Here is a 16,795-nt window from a genome sequence, read left to right on the forward strand (position 1 = left end):
AGTACAACCCATTTTATATTTATACATGTTGACATTCATTCTTTCTCGAAATAAGTCGAATTGATGTAGGTGAGGGCGACGCTCATACGCGTGCAACCACGTCACAATAGAAGACGCGTGTAACGGCGGGTTAATGGCGGTACAGGCTCCTTTTTGCAATATTTTATTTAGTTATATAGTAATTTCCACATACTAACATTTTTCTCAAATTGGGCTCTGTACCGCCATTATTTATTATATTACGAATATGTGTGCCAAATATCTAGACAAAATATTCAAAATTACAGCCGCAATCTTGGACCTCGTTTGTTGCTACCTGTTGATCGCTACTGTATGCTCTTAATATTTTCAGTAATTGCACTTACTTCCTTAACTTGAAAATATGCATCTTTTGTGCAATACCGAATATCAGCTGCAGTAATTAAGTCTACACCAGCTCCTATACAGGCAGAATGAATAGCCGCTAATACAGGTTTCTTGCACAGTTCTAAAGAACTCATACTTTCTTGATACAGCTGTATGATCTTGAAGAGTACTTTGGCTTTGCGAACTGGATCCTCGTGTAGTCCAGCTTCAGCTCCCTGTTCCATAAAACTACTTAAATCAATCCCTAAAACAGAGGAACCTGAGTAATAAACGAGATGAATACCAAAATGAAAATAATTTATAAGAATTAGTGTTTAGAACGCTTCACCAGTTTGTAAATTGACTTGGTGAATGTCTCGTTCTTCACATAAAGAGAGAACCAGCTTCTGTAGTGGTTGATTACGAAGACTCTGGGTCGAGTCGAAGCAAGGTGTAAATCGGTGTTGAAATGAATAATAAATAGAGATAATTGTTTTATTTTGTAACACAAACACTTTTTACAAATAGGCCTGGATTATGCGTAGCAAAAAAAGTTTAGTAATAGCAAGCTGAGAATTTGTCAATAGCTTGTCGGTGTCTAGTTGGACAAACTTTGATGTACGGGAACACTGGAGTAGGGGATGTTTTAATTGTGGAACGTGATTTTAATTTAACAATAAAACACTGAAAACTTTTGTTTTCGTTACTTCCGCAAAATTTATTTTTAAACTATGTGACTACAGCTGTTTCGGCAGAGTGCCTTTCTCAAGTGATTTATTTTACGATGTGTTTGCATTTTAAAGTCTCTAACTGAATAGGTTGAGGAGTGGGGAGCTATTTGTCTCAAGTTGGTCATTTAGAATTATATCTTTATTTTTCATTTTATTAATTTCAATAGATTCTAATAAAGGTAGCTTTATATACTCATATACAGGGGGAGTGGGGAGGAATGTGCCAAACTTTAAGACTGTATAATATATGTAAAAATAATCAAAAATAACTCATATGTTGTTATTCTATTTTCATTTGTTTCCGAGATACGGGATGTTAAAATTTTTCTTACAAACTGACGATTTATTTATTGCTCTAAAACCGGTTGAGGTGTGCAAATGAAATTTGGTGGGTTTTAAGACATAGTTATTGCGCATGTTTTGACACACAATTAAGAATTTTATATTCACCATTGGCGCGCGTACGGGTAATAGTCTGAAATTTTTTAAAGATAAAATTGGTACGCCACTGAGATATTTAAAATTAAAAATATTTCTTGAATTCCTCGTTTAATTTGTGATAAAAAATCTATCTTACCATTTTTTCATGCGACGCTTGGTTTTCATGCAAAAAATAAAACATCTTAACGCTTACAAAGTTTTCGATTTTGAATACTTTGGATACGTTAAGATATTTAATTTTTTTGCATCAAAACGAAGCGTCTTATGAAAAAGTGGGAAGATAGATTTTTTATCACAAATTGAACAGGGAATTCAAAAATGATTTTTAATTTGAAATATCTCATTGGCGTACTATTTTTATTTCTTTAAAAATTTCAGATCCTTACCCGTACGCGCGCCAATGGTGAATATAAAATTCTTAATTGTGTGTCAAAACATGCGCAATAACCATGTCTTAAAACCCACCAAATTTCATTTGCAAACCTCAAACGGTTTTGGAGCAATAAATAAATCGTTAGTTTGTAAGAAAAATTTTAACATCCCGTATCTCGGAAACAAATGAAAATCGAATAACAACATATGAGTTATTTTTGATTATTTTTACGTATATTATACAGTCTTAAAGTTTGGCACATTCCTCCCTACTCATCCTGTATAACTGTACATTAAAAGAATGATTAAGATGTAGAAGATGAAGTGCGTATGTAGAAGTGTCTGTTTTTCTATTGTTGATTTTAATTGTGGAACTTGTCATCCTGGCAGTGAAAACTAGCAGGTTCTTTTTAAGTTTATTCAATAGCAAACTTTATATATTAAAAAATGTTTGTCCGACAAATATATTGGGCATTTTAATAAGTCCGATACGTGGAACATGTCAAATGACAGGAATTATATTGGTGATAAATAGAAATCTGATTTTTGTATGAGAGTTTAATGAAAGGGTACCAAATGAATTGGAAGTTCTGTCGGATAAAATACATGGGACGTTTTAGTACATAGTCTGATGTTCGAAACCGGTAACTTGTTCCACAATTAAAACTTCCCCTGTTTCAGTGTTCCCTTACATTAAAGTTTGTCCGACTAGACACCGTCAAGCTATTAATAAATTTTCAGCTTGCTATTAATCAACTTATTTTGATACGCGGGATCCAATAGACGCCATATTCATAGCCAGACAAATTGCTGAGAAAGCACTGGAATATAATAAACCTGCATTCGATTGTGTAAGATTGGAAGATGTGCTAAGATTGCTAAAGGAGAAAAATCAGCCCAACAAGATGATAAGGATAATTAAAGACATTAATACGAAGAACAAAACCAGAATAAAAGTCGAGAATGAACTAACATCGGAAGTAGAAATCAACTCGGGAATAAGACAAGGGGATAGCTTGAGCCCATTGCTTTTTAATTTAGTAATGGACAAAATCATAGAAAACATTAAAGGTACTGGAAAATGATATAAGATGGCGGAAAAACAAATAAAAATCCTCCGTTATGCTGACGACGCAATATTAATCTCCGATAACGAGGATAACCTACAGCGAATGGCACAAACTTTCAATACAGTGGCGAAGAACTACAACATGAAAATATCAACAGCCAAGACAAAATTCCTGGTAGTGTCAAGGGAACCCATAAGATGCAAATTAGTAATTAACAACGAACTAATTGAACAAGTCTCGAGATTCCAATATCTGGGAGTCGAAATATGTAGTTATGGAGATGTTAAAGAGAGCGTCCGAAAGCAAGCAAATAAAGCCAATTACGTGTCAGGATGTTTGAGGGATGTCATCTGGAGAAACAAAGATATGAGGCTGGAAGGGAAAGTATGCATATACAAATCATGTGTAAGACCGATCATGACGTACGCGATAGAAACAAGATGTGACACAGCAGAAACCGAGAGGATACTGAGAACATCAGAAATGAGAACGTTCAGGTCAATAACTGGGAAAACAATGAGAGACAGAATACCGAACGACAGAATAAGAGATCTCTGTAACATACAAGATATAGTACTGTGGGGAATACAGAGACGACGAGAGTGGAATCAGCATGTGACGAGAATGGACAGCGAGAGAATAGCCCGTATAGCCAGGGATTCGAAGCCAACAGGCAAGAGACCAATAGGAAGGCCCTTTAAAAGGTGGCGAGATAGCTGGCAGTCAACATCACAGCTACGAATACAAGCTCAAAATCGGTAAGGAACAGGCCAAGAGGCCTATTATAAGAAGAAGAAGAAGAAGAAGGGATCCAGGCCTAAAACACTGTACAATAAAAATAATTAAATTTAATACACAGCATATATACATTTTTTGCTGTCTTGCGAATCGTGAGTAAACTTGGACCGCGTTGTGAGTGTCAAACATGGACGCGATAATAAGAGAATGATGAATAATTCACGTAATAAAAGCAGACCGTCAATAGTGGACGTAACAACGAGAATTGCGTACCGTGAATTGAGACTGAGACTGGCTGGTAACTAACTAAGTAACTGACTGAACCGCATAAGAAATCGGCTTTTTATGGATTTTTATAAAGAGGGGAAAAGTAAATTAAATTTTGTGCGTTTCTAATTTAAATTTCAGAGCAAAAGCTTTTAGTGCAGTCGTAACATAAAGGGCTTTTAGAGGATGTAGAACATAAAAATGCAATAATAATGAACTAAGAGTCAGTTTCGAATCCAAGCTATATTGTCCAAGTGTGAATTTAGGCCGATAAATTGTTTTTATGAAGGTTGGAAACGTGTGAAAAAGAAGAAATAACTAGGAGGGTCGAGATTATAAATTCGTTTTAAGAGCGTGACAATCTCCAAGTCAAAGGTTGAGAAAGTGCCAACGGAAATAGCGTAGTAATTTAATGACTTTTCTCATATTCGAGTTAATTGGATTGCTTCGTTGTAAGGGGAAATTGGCCGAACATGTGTATCCATTTAAGAACTAGTAAAGGACGCGATAAATTATATATTAAGACCGTATAAGTAGAGAAATATTCTTATCGATATGTTACAAAGTTGTAATAATTAGAGTATTTTAAATTTACATTAATTTTTTAAATGTTTTCCTTGGCAGATCAGTCATTTTGAAAAGCATATAAGCCAGACAGTTACCAAATTAAAAATCATTGAAGTCTATAAAGATAATGCTATTAATATTAACAAAACTATACTACTTAATGTACTATTTTTATTGGGAATTAACCACAATTTTATTATTAAGTATGTTTCAGAGACATTTCAATATCCACTTCAGAAAAGTTTCCCAAAATATTTACGAAGTGGAAATCGAAATGTTAAACATGTTTTAAACTAAAATTGTGGTTAACACCCAATAAAAATAGTAAATTAATTAAGATACCCCAAGAAAATAGCTTCAAAAGAATATCTATAATACTTGTCATCAATTTTTTTGGCAATTTTGATAACAAAGAGAAGTAAACCAAACCAGTAAATGTTTTTTTATTCACAAAATGTTATCAGTACATTTTTTTGGCATTACTTAATTTAAAACGTATGCATTGTCAGGTATCAATAATATGTTTCGGCAGAAACATATTATGGCTGAAGAACCTGAGAGAATGGTTTGGATGCAGCTCAAAACAACTATTTAGAGCTACTGCCTCAAAAATTAAAATAGCTATGATGATTGCCAACCTCCGTAGCAGAGATGGCACCTGAAGAAGAAATAATATGTTTCTGGATTGTATAGAACTTAAAAATAATATTTAATATATTGAAATTTGAGTTATAGTACAATGCTGGTATACTTTAACGGGCTATCCTAGTGTAAAAGCACGAAATTCATATACTTCTTTGGATATTTCTAAAATAAAAAGTACTCTACCATTTGTTTTGAAAATTTGCATGGGCATTTATTATAAAAAGAAGTACATGTAAAACAAATTTCATTAAAAAATATTGAAAATTAAACGATTTATGCGCCATCTACTGGCACCGTGCAAATAAAAACATAGCTCCACTGATTGGGACTAATAGAGATCCTGAAACATAAAATTTCAAAGTTATTATTGAAATATAAGTTATTTTTTATACCATCAACTAGGGATTTTTTGATCGGATAAAAAATGTCAATTTGGCGGTGTTTGCAACTAAAAATGTTTTAGCTAATTTAAAAAAAAATTCAACACTTCATTTTCCCAAATTTTAATATTTTTCAAAAATCCTAGTTGATGGTATAGGAAATAACTTATATTTCAATAATCACTTTGAACTTTTATGTTTCAGGACCTCTATTAGTTCCGATCACTGCAGCAGTGGGGCCATGTTTTTATTTTCACGGTGCCAGTAGATGGCGCATAAATCGTTTAATTTTTACTAGTTTTTTATGAAAATTCTTTTACATGTACTTCTTTTTAGAATAAATGCTCACGCAAATTTTTAAAATAAATGGGCTAGTACTTTTTATTTTAGAAATTCCCAAAAAAGTATATGAATTTCGTACTTTTACACTAGGATAGCCCCTTAAGCAGAGCAGATATAGACAAAGTACTTAATAAACTGAAAAGTGCAATCTCTAAGATAGATAGATATCTATTTAATCTCTAGGTTAGTTACTTTATATTTTATATTATATTTAGATGGGTATTTTTAAGATAGGTATGTAAAATACTTTACCAGCAGTAAACAATTTTCCTTCTCCAGACAGAACAACAGTCCTGCAATTTTCATCATCACTTATTTTTTTAAAACAGTCTTTGATGTCTCTGCAACAAAACAATTATTATATCAAATACAGTAATATATCCTATATAATATAAGAGTAGAAAAAGCTCCACTGGGGGCCATGTAGCTTGGCACATACGCCAAAAATTTTTCATTAGCTGAGCTGCCATTGTGCTGTGGAGACACATAAAGCCACCATTCCTGGCTACATAAGTAGTCATTAAAACTAAAACGAGAACCAGAAACTTACACAAATGGATGACGAATAATAAGCCAATCGCCTGCAACAGGACCAGTTCTACTTAACAATAAAAAGTTTCCAAAAAAAGTATGGAGGAATATCATGGTTAAATATCACTATACATTTGAACAATAGCATATCTCTATTGGTATTTCACAGCCAAAGTGAAAGTAGGATCTACATTGACCAATAAAATTGAGATCAAGAAAGGAGTACGGCAGGGCTGTATCTTTTCGCCTATTTTCTTAACATATACTCGGAAGAAGTATTTAAGTCAGCGCTAGAGGAAAGCACAGAAAGCCATAAAGGTCATAAAGATAAATGGAGAAATAATTAATAACATAAGGTATTGTTAGAATAATGTCTTTTCTATGATCTTTTAGGCACTAATGTTTAGTTTTAGTTGACTTTATTTATTTTTAATAACTTACTTCTAAACAAATGAAAAACACTGAATTTATATCTTTTATTTTACAAACTGCGATATCTAATTTATTTATTACACTAAATCTAAAACTTTATTTACATAATTACAAATTCAAAAATATACCGCGCCTGATACATATTAGAGTACACCGACGTATTCAAATTCACAACTGAACTGCTAATTCCAAAAAAACCTACTATTTATACAAAATTCAATGTTCTGGAAATAAATACTAAGCTAAAAGAACTTTACTCCAAAAGTCGAGAGGAAATAGAACATCATAGATCATAAAAAGGTCGGGTCGTTTGCCGAAAAGAATATTTACATAACAATAAAAGAATTTACTAGTATATCGTAAATCAATAGGACCGGCTAGTGTCTGAAAATTTTGAAGGAGCGACGGCGTGGGCCCACTGTGTATATCAGTAGGCCTGTTACCAGATATAAATTTGGTTAGTTTGCGCACTTTAAAATAATATAAATATTATCGTTAATAGATAAATGTACAAGGTATATTAACATAAGGTATATACACCTAAAATCGACTGTTTCTCTGTTATTTCAAGTTGAATACACCAATCTGAGCATGTACCAAAAAACAAATCTTTTCACCTACCATATCTCTTTTTGTATTATAACTAGAAGATTTATGAATGCAAGTGTCTCTTTGTTTTTTATAACCTACGAAAGTGTTTTATATAGTTTTCTTAGTTAGATTCATAGTTTTTAAGATATTCGCAAAAACCGTTCGAAAAGTTGTTGTTTCAATGAAAATGGCCAATTTTCAACCACGAATAACTCAAAAAGTATTGAGTTTTCAAGAAAAAAATATAGAACAGTTTTTGCTTAAAATTTGGTTCTCTAGCGAATTCCGTGGTTATTTTAACCAAAAAATTTTCCACCCCTCAGTAGGGGTGGGAACTACCCCCAAGATAAAAGCACACATCGGCATAGGGTAGACTTTGAATTAGGAGATAAAGTTGAGGCTATGCCCAAAATTTCATTAAAATCCATGCAGTAGGATAGAATTCAAAGGTAAGATACTATTCTTGCTCCTATTGACTGGCATAGTTTATTTATCTTTTAACGGTATTATTTATATTAGGTGAGGTTAGGAATTGTCAACTACTAGTCGCCAACAGGTACCCACGAATGCTCTTATTGTTTTAAAAAGGAGACATGAAATTTCTCCGTTACCTACATGTAAGATGTATGCCCAATTTGATTCAGTTTGGCAAAACAAGAATCGAAAGTTCTCTTAACCAAGCTTTTAAAGCAAATATTGCTAAACATAATGAGTTTGTTAAAAAAATAGATACGTATATCCTTAACACACTTATATGCTTTTTCTCATGAGCATTTTTCAGTGCGTCACAATTTTTCGATTTCTTTCTAACGCATTAAATTGTATATGACAAAAAAAAGGCACGTCGGTGATTACTTTGGTAATTATTCTAGTTCGGTGATTATTCTAGTTGTCGATAGATGGCGCTATAATAGAAAAAAAAATTTATTTACTAATTTAATAATATATCTACGAATATAATCTGTACAATTTATAAGACTATACAAATCAAAGATAATACCATTTTATAAATGCAATAAAGACAATTGATTTGTTTTTATGCCCAATTGCAAATAAAATTTGACAACTGTCAGATTTAACTAAAATGTCATGTTAGAATAAATGTTATAAATGTATATTATCACGGACTTACCTTTTTTTCTATCATTTGTGACGCACTGAAAAATCCTCATGAAAAGAACCATAATAGATACCATATGTTTTTTGGCCAATTAAGAATTAGCGTTTTGTGGTCATTTTGAGGGCGACAACTCTGACAATTGAGGCAATTACAGGGAATTGTTAACATTAATTGCCAAAAAAGATAAAAAATGTTGCCAACATCTAGAAACATCAACTGTTTTTTCGGGAGTTTCAAGTGATATATAAAATGATATTATTGAAGCTATATCGTCGCCTTAATACTATAACTTGATAACTCGAAATTAGTAGTTTTGAGATAAACGAGCTTAAAGATTTTAAAGATATTTGTGCTGCTACCATGATGTTGGTAAATACGGAATTCACTCTGCGGCTGTAAAATACTCTTCCTTAACTTTTTGGCAACTGATCTATTTAGGAATATGGTGTAAATTTGTTTTCCAATATGGAAAAAAACATGAAAAATTAAAGTTATCAACTTTTAGCACTACCATAATGTTAACATTTGGTAATGTCGCATGTTGTGCTAAGTCGCATATAAGTGAACTTTTTAACACAACTAATATTTTAAACATTATTTTGTTGAAAATTAGCCCTCTGCCATGGGGGTTGCCAGATCTGCTAACAATTCTCGAATTCTTGCATTAAAATGAACCGAATAAACAGATAGCAATTATGTGGTAAGTTCAATGGTTTCAGAGAAACACGTGCTAAAACTAGATAACTCGAGTTATCTAGTTATAGCATTCAGTGTATGTCATATTCACGATTATTTCGATTAAATAATAGCTTGATAACTTCTCTTGTCAAGTTTTAGCACTGAATATTAGTGGCATTTCAGTTTTATCAACTTTCGTCAATCATAAATAAATACTTAACCCGTTTGAAGTGAGCTATCAAGTTTTTACACAATATGGAGGCAAATAAAATACATCTTGTGAACTAGTTATCCCAAAAACGTCAATTTTGGAGTTATCAAGTTATAGTACTAAGGCGACGATATATACATTTAGCCATATCTTCATTTTTTTAAATAAGATTTTTTGCATCTGGTTTTGGTAACACTTTAGAAAAAGTCACACGTCGCCACTGAGATGCTCCATGACTATGCCTTCTTTGGAGCCAATCTCTAGTCCATATTTTCTTTTTTCTGTTTTGTTCTTCCTCAATAGCTAAGGTTACGTCCCTCAGTAATATGTTTGTAGTGTATATCAGACACTTTTTACATTACTGTTGAAGATCCTTATTTCCGTGTTTTTGGATAGTTCGCTAGATTTCCATATATTGTTTAACAAATGGTATGTTATTTGGGCTTTATTAGTTCTGTTTTCCACATCTTCATTTATTTTTCCTTTATTATCAAATATACTTCCTAGGTAGTTGCTTTTTCTACATTTTCAATTTCTTTTTCATTTATGTATATTCCCATCTCCCTAGCTGTATTATTTTCAATATTTTTGTTTTCCAGATATTGATGTTCATACCTATTGTTTGTGCCTCTTTTACTATTCTTTCGGCTTTTTTCTGCATATGTTGAGTCTTTTCTGAGAGCAAACAGATGTCATCTGCAAACTCCAAATCTTCATGTTGATTGAACACATTCCATCGTATTCCTGTTTTGTTTTTGATTGTATTGGTCATGGTCATGATCCAGTCTATTAAAATGATAAATACTGTCAGTGATCGGATGCAGCCATGTTGAACTCCAGTGTACATTTGTATGTTGTGTGTTAGTTTTCCATTATGTTGTATTTGTGCCGAGTATTTTCCAAGTAATTAATGTAGTAATTGTAATTGTAAACTACAAATGTACAAATAGAAATAAAGCAGTTCTATATAACTTCAAATAGAACAAACAGTGATAGGTAATTATTTAGTATAAGAATAGGTCTCGACCCCGTAAGGTACAAGAGGACGGCTTAAGTAAGTAAGTAAGAATAGGTCTTAAAATGCAAAATTGTTTATAGACTAGCAGAACAAGTATAAAAAGGGTCAAATTTGAATGATTCTTGGCTAAAATTACTAGTCTTACAAACCAAAAATAATTAAAAAGTCTCACAAAAAGTGAAAGGATATCAGAGCAAACTATAGAGTACTGCCATTTGCTTTATTATAGCATAAAATAAAATTTAATTTTGATACTTACAGCCACATTTGATGATTAAATGCATTTCTCTTCTCTGGCCTATTTAACTTAACATGGTATACAAATTCTTTGGGTACACTTACAGCTAATGTTTTAAAAGCCAGTGAAGACATTTTAGAGGTACCTAAAAGTGAATAGACAGTGAATGTGAATCTACTTACTACAAACACCTATTTATTAAAATTCAGACATAATATTATACCTATAAGGTTAATTAAAGTTGATGATTTGGTCAACACTCCATGCATAGCGGTATATGAGATTTTTAAACACTGGCGGTAAACACAAAAATGAAACAGTAAACTTGTAACTTGTTGATTCTAAGGTTGATTCAATTTGTATTCATTATTCATTCTTTCCATTCCAAACTCCAACAAACCCAAGTTCAAGTAGGTACTTTAGTTTGTTTATAGATCAAAAATCACAATCAAAGTCCAATAGGGCTTTTCATTCACAGTCATTTGTTTCGAGCTTCTGTCATGTGTCACATAATATTAATATATCTACGAAATACGTTATTGGTATATACAATAATACAAACCACAGACGTATGACGTAGATATATTAATATTATGTGACACATGACAGAAGCTCGAAACAAATGACAATCGATGAAAAGCCCTATAGCCAATCAGCCACAAACCATCACAAACTACTCAGATGAACTACAACTACAACAGCAACAGATTACAGAACAGATGATTAAAAATAGTTCATTTAAGTGTGAGGTTGTGAGGTAGGCAACACATAATGTGATTTCAGTATAAAATAGTTACAGAATTTTTTACAGTGAGCACCTAAACGTTGGAATCAATAATTTTTTTCATGAACGGGCGATTTTGGAGATAAATCCCGAAACATGTAAACTTTTATTTTTAAATTATGTTTTGTTTTTAAACCAGGAAGAGTAAACTAAAAAGACAGATACACACCCAAGAGAGTCACTAGAAAAATTACCAAATAGGGTGAATGTACCAATTTCCGACCAAATTAGGATTTTTGAAATTAAAAAATTATTATTAAATTGAAAAATTAGTTTTTGGATGTAAAACTTCTAGCATATATTAGTATTTATTATGTACTTTAAAAATACATTTAATATTACAACGTATCTTTGACGTAACCTATGTTTTTTAATTATTAAAAATTATTTGACAAATTCACCAATAACCGACCACTTTTTCCAGTTTTCGACCACTTATGCACCAATATTCGACCACGCGAAAATTGCATTTAAAAAAGACCTTTTATTCTTTAAACATTTATTTAGAGTAAAAAATTTATAAAATAATTCATTACAGAATTGTTGTCAATTATACACTGTACCTATATACTATTTTACCGAACATTATAGATAGTTCTTTAGGTTTACTTCAAATGTAGCAGTTGACTGTTGACGCTTCGTACCACTTACCAGAGTTGGTTTTAATATACAAGTTGACCTTTTTCAATTACAGCTTTATCAGGAACATTGGGGAAAAAGAATTTGTTTTCACATTTCTGACTTTGTCTTAAACGAGAAATTTCTTCGTTCTCCTTTATTTTTACAACATGACCTATATAATATGCTTCTTTGCCTCCATCTTCTGTAGGAAATTTTACCAAAGCAAAGTTTCTTTCTTCAGCATCTTTAAGAAGTTCTTCTAGGTGTGGAGTGGAAGGTCTCGATTGTAGAAGGTCGGAAAATTCTGCATCGTCCAATGAATCGTCCTGTGTGTCCACAAATTCATCTTCCTCTTCAGATGATCCGTTACTTGTATTGCTGCCTGTTTTTTTGTAACTCTTCTTTTTCGGTTTTCTTTTCAAATCTTTCTTTTTTCTTTTGTTGTTTTTGTATTTTTTCTTCATCTTTTTTCTTCCAGTATGTATGTACTTAGACCTGCCTAATGACCAGCTAGGACTTACGTTTCTGTTAATTTCTGTCGGTATCCTTTCATAGGGATAAATGATGCAGGGAGGTGCCATATTTCCACTAGCTGTAAATGTTACCATTACCATAATAATAATACATTCCTTATCATTACTTCGAACCTGATATAGATCTTTAAATCCTTTGGGACCTATAACTAAAGAGGTTCCTGGGTTAGTTCGAAAACAAGATTCATCCCTATTGAGAATTCTGGAAGGATCTTTTAGCAGATTGCTATTTCCAGTTTCTTCTATTATATAAGTTTAAAAGTTATGATGCCATTCACGAATTGCACGTTCAGTTACCAACCCTCTTGCTAAACCAAGAGGTTCAGGTTTACGCAGTGAAATACTTGGATGTCGTTTAAAAAAGATCTAGCCAGTTTTTTCCAGGTAGTCCATTTCCTTGAGTAAATGGACTTTTTCGTCGATCTTTTTTTTTATTAAGTCTTGCTTGAACAGCATCAATTAGTTTTCTTGGTTCAACCGGTATTCCTTTTTTGGCCATGCCCTTCAATCAACAAACTAGGAGGTTTTCTTCCTACAAAACGAGAAAAGGGTTAGGCAAAAATCAATATAATATTCTATATAGAAATGCATGTTTACTAACAAGATAGACCTACTTACATCTGAAGTTAGAATAGTTGGAGGACCCTTTCTAGCATCCAAAGATGTTTTTTCTTTTAATTTGTCCATAAATGTGGCATGGGGAATGTTATACTTCCTCTCAGTTTCCCGTATTTTGCTCCATCACGAACTTCATTAATATAGAATTGACCAAATCGTCTTTAGAATAATTTTTAGGCATCTAAAACAAATAGTTTGATTACGGTACCAATTTATGACCACCATTTTGATCCAGTAGCCGACCACTGGTCGTTTATTGGACAGAAATTAGATATACGTATAAAAATTAAAGTCCCCTATTCGTACTACTAGCAACAGCTTATTTAACAAATCATCCGTGGATACAAACCCAAACCAGAAAGCGACCAGCTGGTCGTCTAATGGAAAAGTTTTACAATGGTGAACCATAAACCGACCACCATAAATTAATCACTTAGTTACAGATATTTAGAAAAATAACAAGTTAACTGTATTTATTACACTTTTATAATGAGTAATATCATATTTCAACATTAAAAAAGTAAAAAAAACATTCGATGTAATTAGATAAAAATTGCTTACCTTCATGTGCATCTAGTTACAAGCTCACTGATTTAACCTATTGGCAGTGTTGCCAATACACTAAAATTCCCACTTCCTTTAAACTCGCTTTGGATAAGTCAACGAAATTTCCCTACATACCTAAGGCCACATAGTATACGAGGGCGGTGCAATAATTTCTGAACGTTCTAAGATTTTCTTAGTTTTAATATTTGTTTAAAGAGTGGTCGGTAACTGGTGCATGGTCGGTTACTGGTGCATTTACCCTACATCATCTTTTTTGTTGATCATATCGGCATTCTACGGTAATCCATAAATATTATATTATACTAATACGCCGCTCTAAAGAGTTTTAAAACAACTGTTATAGTCGGTTCGCTAAACGCAGACACAACTGGCTATATAGTGATGTTAGTATCTAAGTAATATTGCCAATTTGGTAAAATTGGCAAAAAATTATTACTAAATCGTTAATAATTACTAAATAGTTAGTAATTTTGCAAATTTTGGCAAAATTGACCAAAAACAAAGAAAATTACCGACTAAAATCACTAGCCAGTTGTGTCTGAGTTTAGCGAACCGACTATATAAATGCAGACTAAAAGTCTAAAAATGAAAGAAATAACGCAGAAAACACAAAAAATCGCTGATATAACTTAATTATATCTAACCTATAAAATGCAAATAGTGTCAAAAGTTCATAAATGTCATTAGTGTCAAAATTTCATAACTTGCCCGATGTTGGACCAATTACAAACAAGCATTACATTACATTATATATATCATACATTATTAAACTACATTATATATATCATACTAGTGACGTTATCCATCATGCAGGGGGTGACGACGTAATCGATGATTTTTTAAAATGAGAATAGGGGTCGTGTGATAGCTCATTTGAAACATTATGCAATTCTGTATTCAGTAATATAAATATTAACATACTTATATATACAGAGTGTCTAATTTTTTAAATTAAATTAATTGAGACAAAAAGAAAGAATGTATGTACAGTCGGAAAAATGAAAGAATACCCATGAACGAACATATAAAACACGCTGTATTTTCCTGTCACCGTGTCAAAAAGTAAATTGCCCAGCGCAGGTACATGTAATAATAATTATTACATGTACTTGCGCTGGCCAATTTTTTGTGTGACACGGTGACAGGAAAATACAGCGTGTTTTATATGTTCGTTCATGAGTATTCTTTCATTTTTCCTACTGTACCTAATTTATTTAATTCAAAATGCATTTTACTGCTGTCAGACAACAGGAAAAAATGTTTATTTAAAAAATAAATATAGTTTTTCGATTAAATTAAATGTTAAAGCTGTCACCGACCTGCCTCTGGGCAGATTGAACATTTAATTTAAGCGAAAAGCAATTTATTCTGTTTTGTCAAACATTTTTGACAGCAGTAAAGTGTCTTTTGAATTGAATAAATTACATACATTTTCCTTTTTGTGTCACTTAATTTAAAAGTCGACATCAGCGCGTCATCAATATTTGTGTTTTCGAAAGTTCTGGGAACTTTCAACACTGCGGCAATAGTGCGTCGGCAGTACGACAGTGACAGTGACACTATAAGTAAGGGAAAGAGGGGGAATGGTGCGCACTTAAGCAGAAATCACTTCTGTTGTAAATTCTTTAAATATATCATAACGGCCAGTAAAGTTACAGTAAGCTCTAATTATTATACTTTGAATATTCAAAATGAGTTTTAGAGAAATATAAAGTGCAAAAGCATGGTATTAAAAAAGGAAAGAAGTGCCTTTGCGTACGATTACCCATCCATGAGGGTAAACATGCGCAGTGATTGGGAAATGGGCGCACTAATAAATGTTTTTATAAAAATCTTTAAATATTGTTTTTTCCTGCTTCCCAACAAATACATGTCTCTTTAGGTGCAGCTGCTTTTTCTAATGGTGTTGGAATGAAGCTTAATTTAACATCATTTAATTCGTCTTCGATAATACCTGACAAATCAGTGTCTGTTACCTCAGACGACTCAGGTGTTAGCTTTTTCTGCATTCTCTTCTTTTTTTGTTTGTCCTTAAGTTTTTTTTCTATCTGGCGAGATATCTGTTTATTCTTGTATCAAAGCATTTTTGAACAGTTGCCTTTCTTGCTGCTTGCTGTTTACTCTTTCTCTTGAGATTCTCGCCCGCTAAAAGTCTTTTTTTCTTGGTTTCCTCCAAATGTATCTTCATTGGTGAGCTTGTAAGATTTTCCGAATGTTCGAGATTGTGCTTTATTTTCTGGATTATCCCAGGGAGATAGATAAACAGTGTGGAATATAAGTACCTGCAGCACTCATGCAGAAACGGTCATGATAGCTGTTCTACCTTCAACAGATAGGTGTAGCAAATTCTACTTTTTAGCTCCTTTACGTCCATAAACATGTTCATCTTTTTCTTAAAGTCGATTCGGGAATGTTGAAAGCTCTTCTCGTTTCCCTTATTTTTTTGCCGCCATTTCTGATTGCATACAGAAGGTTTTGTAGATCTTCGTTAGCCTATGTAAGATTCATAGATTTTCTAGTGTAGTTTCGTGGCCTCTGGAAATAAAATGGTAATTTTAGTATTTACCATTTCATTGTTCGTGGGGGAACCGTGCGCACTTCTGCGCCTTATTACCCTTTACGCCTTGAATAGCAAACATCATCACAAACGGAAAACTACTGAACCATACATATAAACCAACAGATGCACCGAAACGTACGGAAAACAATATGATTTAAATCAATAGTAAGCTCAAAACAACTGAATAAAGCCTACGGATTTGACGTCTTAATTTGTGGAGCTGAAAAACTAGAAAAATTCTTGTAGTTTTCAATATTCGGATTTCACTTAGTCCACGTGCGTGCAACGGTCGACTCAAGGACTGAAGATAATGGCGTCAACCTTTCACGAGATCGGACGAAAGGTGTAGAACAGTAGAACTGGTTGAGTTCGTAAAATCTTTCACAGAATTTGAA

At 32.6% G+C, this 16,795-nt stretch overlaps 2 protein-coding genes across 2 annotated transcripts in view; both read right to left on the reverse strand.

Moving 5' to 3' along the window:
* The window catches only part of LOC114332097 (delta(3,5)-Delta(2,4)-dienoyl-CoA isomerase, mitochondrial), a 42,182-nt gene extending 30,975 nt beyond the window's left edge, over positions 1–11,207 (reverse strand). The window contains exons 1-4 of the mRNA XM_028281810.2: positions 10,941–11,207; positions 10,739–10,862; positions 6,151–6,239; positions 366–610 (exon numbers count right to left, since the gene is read on the reverse strand). Of these exons, the coding sequence (XP_028137611.2) occupies positions 366–610; positions 6,151–6,239; positions 10,739–10,862; positions 10,941–10,986 (504 nt within the window). The 5' untranslated portion in view covers positions 10,987–11,207. The remainder of the gene's footprint in view (positions 1–365; positions 611–6,150; positions 6,240–10,738; positions 10,863–10,940) is intronic.
* Positions 11,208–11,705: 498 nt separating this feature from the next.
* On the reverse strand, positions 11,706–14,078 carry LOC126880294 (uncharacterized). The gene is made up of 2 exons (XM_050644070.1): positions 13,274–14,078; positions 11,706–13,187 (listed from the first exon to the last, which is right to left on the reverse strand). Exon 2 carries the CDS (start codon positions 12,734–12,736, stop codon positions 12,164–12,166), a length of 573 nt encoding a protein of 190 aa, XP_050500027.1. The 5' UTR covers positions 12,737–13,187; positions 13,274–14,078; the 3' UTR covers positions 11,706–12,163.
* Positions 14,079–16,795: the final 2,717 nt, after the last annotated feature.

This window comes from Diabrotica virgifera, chromosome 2 (assembly GCF_917563875.1).
Source record: "Diabrotica virgifera virgifera chromosome 2, PGI_DIABVI_V3a".
Taxonomy (NCBI): Eukaryota; Metazoa; Arthropoda; class Insecta; order Coleoptera; family Chrysomelidae; genus Diabrotica; species Diabrotica virgifera.

Excerpts from the sequence above, each read along its gene's own strand:
- LOC126880294 (XM_050644070.1), bottom strand. The coding sequence starts at position 12,736 with ATGGTAATGGTAACATTTACAGCTAGTGGAAATATGGCACCTCCCTGC.